This window comes from Impatiens glandulifera, chromosome 4, assembly GCF_907164915.1.
Source record: "Impatiens glandulifera chromosome 4, dImpGla2.1, whole genome shotgun sequence".
Classification (NCBI taxonomy): Eukaryota; Viridiplantae; Streptophyta; class Magnoliopsida; order Ericales; family Balsaminaceae; genus Impatiens; species Impatiens glandulifera.
In genome coordinates, this window is record NC_061865.1 from 50,905,765 (window position 1) to 50,919,225 (window position 13,461).

General features: G+C 31.8%; 2 protein-coding genes across 2 annotated transcripts; both read right to left on the minus strand.

Moving 5' to 3' along the window:
- Window positions 1-1,017: 1,017 nt before the first annotated feature.
- On the minus strand, window positions 1,018-8,642 carry LOC124933544 (acetyl-coenzyme A carboxylase carboxyl transferase subunit alpha, chloroplastic-like). Its single transcript, XM_047473958.1, has 12 exons — window positions 8,389-8,642; window positions 7,794-8,141; window positions 7,648-7,722; window positions 6,640-6,747; window positions 6,387-6,547; window positions 6,192-6,306; window positions 5,956-6,110; window positions 3,708-3,759; window positions 3,530-3,598; window positions 2,695-2,772; window positions 1,424-2,519; window positions 1,018-1,302 (listed from the first exon to the last, which is right to left on the minus strand). Exons 2-11 carry the CDS (start codon window positions 8,124-8,126, stop codon window positions 1,425-1,427), a joined length of 2,241 nt encoding a protein of 746 aa, XP_047329914.1. The 5' UTR covers window positions 8,127-8,141; window positions 8,389-8,642; the 3' UTR covers window positions 1,018-1,302; window position 1,424.
- Window positions 8,643-12,276: 3,634 nt separating this feature from the next.
- On the minus strand, window positions 12,277-13,238 carry LOC124935925. Its single transcript, XM_047476367.1, has one exon. It carries the CDS (start codon window positions 12,761-12,763, stop codon window positions 12,425-12,427), a length of 339 nt encoding a protein of 112 aa, XP_047332323.1. The 5' UTR covers window positions 12,764-13,238; the 3' UTR covers window positions 12,277-12,424.
- Between the last annotated feature and the right edge of the window lie 223 nt (window positions 13,239-13,461).

Here is a 13,461-nt window from a genome sequence, read left to right on the forward strand (position 1 = left end):
TCGAAATTATTTATAAACTCGTAAAATCTTATTATTGTAAATTTAAAATCGGAAGAGTTTACCTATTTAAGAGTTTACTTAAAATCAGACTCAATCTGATGTGAAATTGTAAGATTTTAAGAGTTAACTCGAGATTTTAATAGACTTATTAAAACTATACATTTAATTTAAAAATTAAAGAAGTAAAACCTTTTTAAATTAATAAATTATTCAATATGTAACCTATTGTTCCAACCATTACTAATTTATAAAAGGTTTTAGTATATATTATTTAAATTTCATTTGTAAAAATATATTAATTTTTTGTTATAATTATATAATTATAAGAATTTGAATAAACTAAATATTTTTCTTAATTCTCAAATAATTATTTAAAATTATTAAACTTTAATAATAATTATGTCTTAATTATAAAATTTTGTATGTATTAAAATTGATTTAAAATAATTGATCCTTATACATAAACAAATTTGTATTTATGAAAAAAAAAGTTATAATAAGAAAATAAAATAATAATGACAAGGATAATGTGGTCAAAAGTATAATATAAAATATTAATAAAACAGTTACAAAAATATTAAATGAATTTTTTTCTATTTCAATCATAATTTTTCATATAAGAAAAAAAAAATCACTTTCATTATTTATTTATTTTCTTACATTTATCAAGTTATTGTGAAAAATAAAATCATACAAAATAAATCATTTTTTCTAATAAGTTTTGTTATCATTGTATAATGAATATTTGAGTAAGTATTCTAAACTCTTAGCAAGAAAAATGTAGGTATTCTAAACAAAAATTTGTATGAACTTCTATGTAGCATTTAACTACATGGTTGGATATTGGATGATAACAATTTTATATATTTAATTGGATGATAACAATTAACAATTTGGATGATAACAATTAACAATGTATAAACTGATAAATTTTAAACTCTAAACCCTAAATATTTAGCTAAAAACGGATCAACCATAGTCCTATATAAGAATGCAAGTAGGTAAAAGAACTTAGTTAAGAAATTAGCACATCGACCTAACCAGAAAAAAAGTGTATAATTTATGTCGGATTTAAATCCTTACAAATTTATACATACATTTGAAACACAACCTAACCAGCAATTAATACAAGTAACCAACCAACCAACAAACGAAGAAAAAGAGTAGAAATCAAGAACAAAGAGAGAATCTAATGAAAAGTCCATAGTAAAATCACCTTAAAATAAGTAAAATATGGAGAAGATTTGAAGCCATTTCACTTAGTGTATCATCTGTCCAGCTTCATTTGTTGTCATTTAAGTTCTGCAGGATATGGAATCAAATATAATCCAATCAATAATATCATTAATCACCTATTTAGTCTAATATGTAACTAGCACATATAATTATAAGCTATAAATATTCAAAAATAAGTTGAATTTACCTCAGACAAAACTGCGCTTTGCTTCAAAATTGACTCTTGATTCATCAACACTACTAGAATTGTCTTCTTCATTAGAAAGTTCAGAAGTCAGCCTCTCATATTTCTCTTTCAAAGCCGACGAATTCATAGCATCAAAAATCGTCTTCTTTATTTCATCCTCCATAGCTTGGATCTTACTTTTAGTTTCCGGACTTAAATTATTTTGTCCAGCTTTTGCCTTTTCCAGTTTCAACAGCTCAATCTGGTTCTTCAAATCAGATGAATTAATCATATCTTCCATCACTGCCATTGTTTCTTGATTAAGCTCCTCTACCTTATTCTTCATATTGGAAACAGAACGCGGTTGTACATGCAAATCCATTTGTTTAAGAATCTCCCCTAATTCTACTTCGATCTCCTGTTTTATCTGCAATATTTTCTCCTTTTGATCTTCACTTAACTCTGTCACTGATTGTAAACCTGAAGCTTCGATTTCACTTTTCAATGCCTCCATTTTCGATTTTATGTCTGGCCTATCCAAAACCTCTTTAAACTTGATATTAATTTCCTGTTTCAAAGCACTGGCTTTACTGTTATTCTCAGAATGATCCTTGGCTTTAGAAATTTCAGACAACATGTCAGCTTTATACTTCAAGCTTGGATAATTAGGAGCAGTATGAAGAATCTGTTTGAATTCATGCTTGAGCTTCTCAATCTTGTCCTTCAGAGAAATAGTAAGTGCTTGATCTTGTGAATTTCGGGCTTTATCAAAATCCTCCTGAAGTGATGTTAGCTTGTCTTTTAAGCCAAGGGATTTCATTGCCTCGGAGAATTCGTAATCAACTTCTATTTTCAGTTTCTTTAACATTTCATTCAGACCCTCTTCTGGAGGCAAACTAGACGATTCTTTGGCTTTCAGAATTTTCTGTTTCAGATCTTCCACTTCGCCTTCCAACTCCTCACAACTCTTTCCTGGCTTAACAATTGGTTCTTCTTTCTTTTTCATGTTGACCTTCTTCTTTGGGTCAACAGGAACTCCTTCTTGGAAACCACCAATTTTTCTGTACTTTAGACTCCTATGCTTTAGAAGGTTTTCTGTATCCATTTTGTTGAGCTCCTGTATTGAATAGACATGTTAGCTAGAACTTGATAAGAAACTATGAGGGGTCAAGCTAAAATATAACTCAAAACTGTTCCATAAAAAATTATGAATTTGCCTCAATCACACTTCCAATACTTTTTTTCTTTCTATATTTGTTTTGCGATTTTTCAATGTGATTGTGATAACATACATCCATAGAATCCAGAATTGCAGTTTTTATTTGTTGCGAGGTCCAGTGTGGATCAGCATGAGCACCACCAAGTGGTTCCTGCAAAAATGCCAGAATATCATAGAAGATTTGGTGTTAACAAATGAAAACCAAAGAATCTGTTGCAGCAGAAGAATGAAAAAGAGGAATTCAATTGTAACTTATTCCTAGCCAAATGTTATGCCAGGCCTTGTTTGTTGTAAATCAGTATTCCATCATCAACGACTTAGTTTAGAAATACCATTTTTGTGTCATATTTCTCATCCAGGTTTGAATCCAGATATATCACGATTTGAAATATTAAATAATAATTTTTTGATCTTATTGGCATTGAACTCTCTTGTGCCATTATTTTTGTTTTCTTTTATTCCTCTTTCACAACTTTGTAATGTTTGAAGACTTCTTGCGCTCTGTTTCTAATAAAAAGTTGACATCTTTAAAAAAAAGAAAAAGAATATTTTATCACCTAACCCAAATAGACTACTTTTTCATCAAACACTATTTTTTCCAAAAAAGAAAACAGTTATTTCAAACTAAAACCAAGATCAAACATGCTCCAAATAGTGCAGTTAGAAATACCACAGGCTAGAACAGTAAAAACTCCTCTATTCTTTCATCCAAAAAAAAAAGATGTCTTATTTCCTTATACACTACCATGACACGGGGAGAGAAAGGTTTGTGGCTTGTCCAATTCTAAGGGATAATTTTCCTCTTTTTTAGTTCCAAATGTACCCACAGTGTAGTTAAGTTCAATGAAAAATAAATTATATGATTTCGCACAAATTTTAAGTGTATGCATTGTGGACAAGTATCTTACCGGAATAATCCCATCTGCAATGCCGAGCTTGCACAACTCTCCAGAAGTTATTTTTAGCTTCTCAGCTGCCTAGATATCAGGGAAAATAATAAAGATGAATGATTATACAAAAAGAAAACTATAAAAAAAGCATAACCAAAATCCTTTTGATCGCTTAAGAGAAGAATATGATGCACACCTTTGGTGCAGCTTTGGCACTCTTCCACAAAATTGCTGCACAAGCTTCTGGGCTGCACAATAGGAAACAAAATAAAGACTAACTAAATCATCTAAAGGATCCTACAAAATGTTTTAAGCGGACATGATCAAAAGAAACATTACAAAAACACTCAGCAAAGAGAAGACTCAGCAGGCATAGCTAAACAAATATCTGTTTTGGTATACCATTTTTCATGTTGATGATAATCTGAAAAAAATCTATACTAGTTAGATTGTCAAAAATCAAAATTATCTAAAAAGTAATTTGTTTCATGATCTGAAAAATAATCTCATCATTATCTAGAAAAAAAATCTATATACCAAAAAAATTACACAATACTTTGGATCATGATTTAGAAAATAATTTGTATACAAATGATGCAACAAAAGTTACAGTATAATTTTGATCATCATCAAAAAAATAATGCGGGCATCACAAAAAAATCTTATACCAAACGAAAAAATTCACTTTCAATTTTAACTCGATGGTGGTGATTGTGATAGAGACGTGACAAATACAAGTTTACAAATAGGCTCGATGTCAACAATGTGTATACCCCTAATGCCTTGTTTGCATACCACCAGAATATGACTACATCACTAAAATAACCTGATGTAGATTACAATTTCAGACTTTATAAAATAGGATGTGTTCGCAACATAAGATGCAACCTTTCAACAAAATGTGTAAACCTGCAGATGGGAGTTTATCTTCTTTTCTCCAAGAAAAAGGGAGTTTATATATATATATATATATATATATATATATATATATATATATATATATATATATATATATATATATATATATATATATATATATATATAATTCGTGCATGATCACAATTTATGTTCTCACATTGAAGAACCTGGAAAATTTGTTACCCAGAATATGTTGGATAGTTAAAATAATTCTTATGTTTTGGAGTGACCAACTAAAGTTCCATATTAACTACAATATTTCCGAAAACACAAATTGAACATCAACCATGTAACGTGATATTCAACATGAATCTCACACTTAAGATGAACCTTATCAAGAGAAACTAACATGGCCGCTACTTTTCAGCTTAGTCAGGCTTCAATTGCATAGAATGGAAGATTTAAGGTGTGGCTTTCTGTAATAGTTAAAGCCAATTACACAATATCAAGAAGGAGATGGGATAAAAGAGAAATAAAAGGAAATGGGATAATGGCAGATTTAAGTAGAATAGATTGAAAGGGATGGGAAACATAGAGTGTGCTTTGCGGCCAAATTAGACTAAGAAAACAGTGGAGAGGAAATGGAAGCTAGAAGCTCCAAAATATAGAAGAAATGGAAGCTGACCAAGTATACTTGTTGTAGCTTCTTTGAGGTCATTGTGAAACCTAAATGCCCACTGTTGACTCATGGAATATTTGAATAAGTTGTACCCTTAATTGAGAATCTTTACTTAGCACAAATCAGCCATCTCTTCTTAATGAGTTTTGTATCCATTGGAATCCCTTAACTGTTTATGGGTTGTGCTTTGCTTTCTCTGATCTATGAAGGTTTTTCTCCAAACTTCTCATTGGCTTAGGCCATTATTTTCTTATCTCTTCTTGTATCATATTATTTCATTTACTTCTACCATTACATAATATTACCGGTTTACCCTTATTACATAATAGACTTAATATGCCGACTGCTGCCCTTATTAAGTGTAGCATGACAAACACATGATTATTACTTGAGTCAGTTGTGAAACATGTTGTGTTCTTATATGAACCATGCAAAGAAGTATTAATATGGGATAGATTCGCTTGCCGTTTTAAGGTTACACCATTTTAATCAATTGGCATTAAAAAGATAATAAAATATAACAAGTGACATGGCTCAAGAATGTGATTGTAAACTATAAACTAAACTGAACTCGATCAATGATATGAGAATCCTAGTAAAAGCCTTGACTAAAATGAAAATCACATCACTCAAGGTAATATCTCAATTTTATAACAATCAATGAAACGGCAGCAAACTGTTGTGATGCTTTATGTTAATGAACCAATGCCTTCAAATGCATAAATGTATATGTGTCACTTTTATATTTGAAGGCATCGTCACATTTGGAAGTTTGTACCTTTTGCTAATAGTTTTCATATTTGCACACCAAGTAGCGGTCTGTACTAGGAGTACTGAAGACAGAACTAATCTTCATCGAGATTGAGAGAAAATTCGTATTGTTTATAAGTACTACAGCCTAAATTACCTGGCAACATAAAAGACGGCATTTTCAAGCATTAGCATTTTGTTGGCACATCCAATTGCTAGAGCCCCGCCAGAACCGCCTTCTCCAATTACAATGGAAATAATTGGTACCTTCAAACCAAACATAGTCCTCAAGTTGTGGGCTATGGCTTCACCCTACATTCAAAAGATAACAAGTTGAGTTTAACTGTCAGTCTGTCACATTGAAAATTAAACATGTAAATACAATTAACATACCTGGCCTAGTTCTTCTGATTTAAGGTCTGCATATGCCCCTGGAGTGTCTATGAAAGTAATAATTGGGAATCCATGATGGTCAGCATAGTACATCATGCGCAATGCCTTACGGTAACTGATTAATTACATAATCAAAGCATTAGTTAAAACATCAATATGAATAAAAATACATGTAGGTCAAGCCAAGTTACATACCCATGAGGAGTAGGCATCCCAAAATTACGTTGAATGTTCTCTTTTGTATTTCTACCTTTCTGATGACCCATGAACATGTAATTTTTACCATCTATGGTTCCAATACCAGTAACAATTGCGGGATCGTCATAACCACATCGATCTCCATGAAGCTCCACAAACTGACATAGCAAAAGAATAAGTGCACAATTTACATAAGCAGTCAAGTCTATTAACAAACAGATTCCTTAAGAAACTGAAAAAACAGTAGTACCCTTTCAGTGATATTAAAAATATGATCCAGAAAAGTTGGCCTGTTTGGGTGCCTAGCAATATTAACTCGCTGTATAGGAGTAAGATGAGTGTACAAATCCTTTAAAGCCTGACAACACAATAATTAATGTGTTAGAATATATTTATATTCTTCAAACATCACAAATGGAAACTCCAGTAGGGTGAAGTTTTTTTTCTAATGCAACAATTATAGAATGTAACACTACACTTTAGGGTTCCACATGATAACAAGGAATATCGACTTACTGTTATCCTGCACTTTCAAATGATTACTGTTAAATTGCGACTGAATTTCACTCGGTGACAAACGGATTATTCATGCTAGAAGTTCTAATCAAAAGATGCAAACACATGACAGCACAACAAAAACTTTCAAACAGAACCATGAAGTGCAGATGTGTTAGCTTTATTCTTTGATATACCTAATTGTGTGCACATGATAAGAATGCCTTTTATTCCAATTATATATAATTTAAATTGTCATCAATAACACTTAGCATGGCATCCAACAAACTTGGATATTGACAATGGACACTAGTCCCTCTATTTCTAACTGGTTGAAAAAAACAAAATTGTAGGTGAATAATTTACATTGCAGAAAATACAATAATGTCTACAGAATGTGAATCTGAGACTGAAGAAATTTGTTAAACTTGTGTGCATGTTACATGAGTTTCAAGTATTCACATGCCAGTTAAATGTTCACCTGAAACTTGGAGGAAAATAAGAATAACAAGAAACTCAGTATAATTACTTCAGATTCTCAAATGGATATCTCATATACTAATTCAAAACTTTGCCTCTTGACGATTATTTCCAACATTATATTATTCTTCAGCACCCTTCAAATAAGATTTTCCAAATGACACCAAGCTTAAAATCCCAATAACTTCCACAATAGGTCGGATAATTTAATCAACATTCGAATACCTACTGACAGTTGAATTCATACTGTGCAAAAGACAATGTGAAAGCATATTAACTGAACCTGCTGATACTTAGTCTCAAGTAAGATAATTTGATCACTGAAATCCAGACCAGTTTCATTAGCCATCTTTTGCACCTACAAATCAAGGGAAAGAGTACGATTCAGACTAAATAATTATCAAGTTATCATGTGTTAAGCTGACTTACATCGACTATCTTCTTCTGCAGATCCATCAAAGGTTTCTCAAAGTCTAAAGTAACTGGCTTCGGCTTCTCTTTCAAAGGTTTGAAATGAGATAAATGAACGAGTGGCCCACCCTTCACATTGAGATCTGCATCATCTGGCCATGGATATTCATGCTTCTTCACTTTCCTCAATTTCGCTGACACACTCATTTCACTTCTCTTTACTCCAAATCGTGTCCTCCCTAGGGATTTCAAAGGCACACCGCTACTCGAGCTACGGAGAAGATCAGAAACTGAAGCAGCGGAAGCCAAATTTCCGCTAGACATCACCAGAGAGTGAGGAATCGAAGCCATACTTCAATTCTTCTCCTAAATCAACCAAATCAGACTTTAAAAGTAACCATGCATAAACTTGTGTAAATGTTAACTAACAAATGTTAAGCATTCAACAATTCTATGAAACTGAAGAGCGTGATACTATTTAACAGAGAAAATTTGTTCTGATTTCATCGATATGAAGGTTAATTTAAGCTCCAGGTAGTTCAACAAGAAACGAAAACACTAAAATACATGAATTAGGTAACTGAATAAGATTTGAACAATCAAAGAAGCATACCGTAGACTGAAAGGAGATTTTTGCTGGAATTCGAGCTAGATCGCTGGGAAAGGAAGATCTGATTGAAGTATCGAGCCGAAGTAGCGATTGAAGGAAGTAGAGAGAGAGAGTTAAGCAATGAGAATTGAGAAGATCGTCAAGCGGACAGTTTACATTTGGTTTTTCCGCCTGTTATAGTATGTGGAGGCGTCGATAATTCTTATGCGAGAAGAGAGAGAGAGTGATTGAACCAGATTTGTTCGGTTTAGCCGTTAATAGTACAAAGAGATAGAGAGACTCTGCTATTTGTGAGCCATTAAGGGTCGGTCCGAGCGTCCGGCTAGACCGGGTTTGCTAATAGTTATGTGGTTATTTCATTTTGAGACTTTTTTGAAACATAAATTTTCACTTTGGTGGTCAAAAGTAAAAATTATTATACAAAATATTCTATAATAATATTTTTTTAATAAATTTATCAAAAAATTACTTTATAACATCAATATGCAATATTCCATCTGAAAGGTTTTATTCGGTTTTATCGTTAATTCACTGGGATGAGACGAAGATGGTATTTATGTCATTTTACCCTCATTATATTACGAATACTTATAAATACGAATACTTATAAACACAATTAAATATATAATATTATCAATATATTTATTTAGAGAAGTAATAGGGGAAAGAAAATTGAGAGATAAATAAGAGAAGAAATCATGTAAGTAATATTAACTAGAAAAAATGAAAAAAAAAGTGATAACTTTTTTATTTTATATTTAAGTAAATTAGATTCTTTTTTCTAAATTCTCTCGATCCTTTCTTATTTATTTATTCAAATTTTTAAGAATATGATATAATGGTGCCCCACAGGGATTTTCTAAAACTGAACGGCTGAACGAGATGGAGATGATACTAAAAAAAATCTCTAAAATAGAATGAGACGGGAATAGTAATTAAATTCACCGCTTTAATCCATCGTTACCATATATAATAACATCCCACCAGAGAGAATGTTACAACTTCAAAATCATTATAGGTCTGTCTAGAATTATCTCTTAAACTCGTGGGTTTTTTTTTCCCGTTTTGAAGAATTTTTAATGAAATGACGCTAAGTCGTTTTTCCCCTAAAAAAAATAAAACATCCCACCAGAGTAAGGATGACAATTTGAAACCGTCTTGCGGTAACCGAACTGAATTGCCCCGTATGTAGGGATGGCAATGAGGCGGTTTGGGGCGGGGAATGCAATTATCATCCCCGTCCCGTTTTAATTTCGGGGATTTTTTTAATACCATCCCCGTCCCGTTCGGTTTTTTTCTGTTTTGGGGAATCCCGCGGGGCACCGTTAATAATTTTTATTTAAAAAAATAAATAAAAATTATACAATAAAATTATATAAACGAATTTTTTAATATAATATATATTATAATGTATTAAAATTTTATATTATTATAAAGAAATAATTTTAATACTCTTATAAAATATAGTAAATAAATATATTGGTGATTTAATATATTTAATTATATTTATGGTATTCGGAGCAGAATCGGAGTGAAAACGGGGTAAAATCGGGGCGGGTCGGGGCGGGGGACACAAATACCATCCCGCCTCATCCTTGTTCAGTTTCGGGGAAAAACCGTCCCAAATGGGGCAATTCGGTTCGGTTTTCGCGGGGCGGTTTCAAATTGCCATCCTTACCCGTATGGGGCGGTTATTCCCCGGTTGATCAGTAGTTGACCGGGGATGAAACGGGGTGGCATTTGTGTCCTATGCCCTGACCCGCCTCGATCTCACCCCGATTCTGCCCCCGAACAGTATAAAGACAATTAAATATATAAAATCTTTAATATTTTATTTATTCATTATATATTTTTATAAGAGTGATTAGTTTATTTTTTTATAATAATATAAAATTTTAATATATTACAATATATATTATATTAAAAAATTCGTTAATATAATTTTATTGTATAATTTATTTTATTTTTAAATATGGTATAAACGGTGCCCCGCAGAGATTCTCCGAAATCGAACGAGGCGGGAATGGTATTAAAAAAATTCTCGAAGTAAAAACGGGACGAGAATGTTATTAAAAAAATTTTCGAAATAAAAACGGGACGAAAATGATAAATGCATTTCCTGTCCCGAAGCGTCTCATTGTCATCCCTACATCCATAGTCATTATTTTCATTCTTTTTTATTTATGTTTTATTTTAAAAAAATTATCAAATTTCATCATACTTTCTAGTATTAATACAAACACTTATTTCTCATAGTATATAATTTTCAAAAGGTGATTTTAAATTAATAAATAAAAGACATATTAAAATGATTGGGTAGGCTGTTATTATCCCTTCGTCAAACATGAAAAAAAACACAGATTCTGTAATAATAAGACATTCTTGCAATAAATTAAAAAATATTGCCACCTCACAACCATCTTAAATAAACACTAAATGCATGTGAAATAATATAAAGTTAAATTAACAAATACCCTTCAAATTAAGTTTACCTTGTTAACATATATATAAATAATAATTGAGGTTAAAAGTAATAAGTCAAAATGATTTATTATCTATGTTGATTTAACATTAATTTTTTTTATGCAATAACAATTGGTCAAAATTATCATTTTGTTCAAGAAAAACTCATACTCTTTATATTAAATTAGTTTGTGTATTTAGAAATAATATATATTATACATATCTATAATAGTGTTAGGCTGTACTCTATTAACATTTTTTTAAATAATAAGTATTACATAATTCAATGTAAAATAAACTCATTAAATAGTTTAAACTAAAGAATTGGCTTAAAGAGTAAATGTTTTCTGATAGAAATGATTGTAGAATTCTCCGAAGGACTCGAGGCGGCGGTTCATTTCCCATCCCAATTTTCGTTTCCAATCCCAACTCCATACCTGAATACAAATATCATTTCCCATCCTAGACTCCAATTATCCGTACCCGACTCCAATTTGCATTCACAATTCCAGACTTACAACTATCTTTACCCGACTCCGATTTGCATTCACAGTTCCAGACTTACAATTATCCTTACCCGACTCCGAAAAACCTCCGAGTATCAAATTTTCAAAAATCCAGTCATTTCTATCATCAAGGTCATAAATTCAAAACTTCACATCCTGACCATTTTATAAAAACAAACAAATATTTTCGGTGTTTCATTTTCATCATATCAATGGCTATTCAAACTATAAACCAAGTGCAAAGTAGTTTCTCAAATACTCTTACAACTTGTCTTTCTCGATAAATTGTTAAATGTTCATTCTCAATCATTATTTCGGGCCTTCTTATTCGATTATGCAACTATCCCAGATTCATAAATGAGCAAAATACAAATTTGGTGGGTCATAATTCTTTCTTGCATTTGCATAAAGACTCGGATCATATGAAGGTTTTCTTCTTCATTTTCTTGTTTCTTTCTGTGTCGTCCTTACATTCGGAGGGACAAGGATAAACAAGTTTGTTGAGGGTAGGCAACTAACGATGCTCTTGGTTATTTATTTAGCACCCATGTTCAATTGGGCACTATCTTTTACTCAATTTCTCACCTCAAACATTTTAAATTGAAATATAGACCATGTTGACAAGTCTAATATCTTCTTTAGATATAATAAACTCTGGTTTCAAAAATAAGCATTAGTATCAAACCAAATACATATTGCAGGATAGTTAAAACACAAGGTTTCAATTTGATCTTAAAGCCAAAAGCAACTCGATCACGAGCAGTCGAAAATAAAACAATGTACTTATCACAATTATGAGAAGCATATGAAATCTCCACCATTATTAAATTTCAAAAGAATCCCAGTTTCAAATTTAACATGTATAACCTCAAGCAGTTATAACCCCCTTCAATCAGAATGCTTTTAAGACCCTTAGCATCAGAATCCTAAAAGTTGAAGACTTTTCAATGATTGATAACAATAAGAGAAACAAGTACAAGCATTTGAGAAAGAAAAAATAACAATTGTGTAATGAAACAAAGAAGGGAAGGAACAATATAATATATGATCAGTTCCAAATGAAGAAGAAATCAAAAGACCTGCAAAACAGGCCTCTTACCAAGCCTCTTGATTTCCCTATCCAATTGACCAGTTAGCATCAAACCAAACATCTTGAAATCACACAAAAGAGACCAAACTGGATGACCAAATGTAGCTGGAGTATTACCTTCAACAAAGAAATGACTGTACCAAGCCAATCCATAACCCAAAAATGGAACCAGAAATAGTAACCACCAATTGAAACACAATGAGTATGTCAAACACAGAATGCTAGCAACTGTGCCTGCAAAATGCCATCTCCTTGTTGCTGGTTTCGAATGTTGGTTCATATAAAATGGCCAAAATTCATCCATGCTCCTGAAATTCATTCCCCCACCACCACAACCCTTTAACCCTAAATCCCAATTTGAAACCTTGATCTTTAATACCAATTGAAACCCACACCACTGTTTTCAATCAGATTGGGGAAATCTAATCAGGGTTTTGTTTCAAACGATCAAAACACCATGGAAAACCATTTGATCAACTAGATGTGAAATGGTAGATGATAGAGTAATGGGTATTTGTTGTTGATTGCTCCAGTTACCAACTAGTTTCAAAGAGTCAAAGAATTGTTCCTTATTTTTCTCTTAAAGCATAAATTAACATACCAATTGGGAAATTGAACGTCCGTCCGTCCGGCAGCACTGAAGAGGATAGGTCTTCGTCGGAGCAGACGATGAGATCGGGGAAGCCGATGAGATCGGAGCAGGTTTTAGCCGACAAGCGGCCTCTCTCTTATCTCTCTTATCAAATTGGCTCAAGAGGAAGACCAACGACCATCTCACCTTCCAAGATAAGAAAATAGAAACATTACAAATTGTTTTCTTTTAAAATCATTATTTTTATATATTAATTTACAATATATATATATATATATTAAAAAAAAAACTCATACATCCTTAAAGATAAGAATTATTAAGGTGAAAAATTATCAATATTTTCGGTAAATACGGTACCATAAAATATTGAAAACGTTGATTTTTGGTACGGTACGTAGTTTTTTTTAAATTTCGGTGTATACATT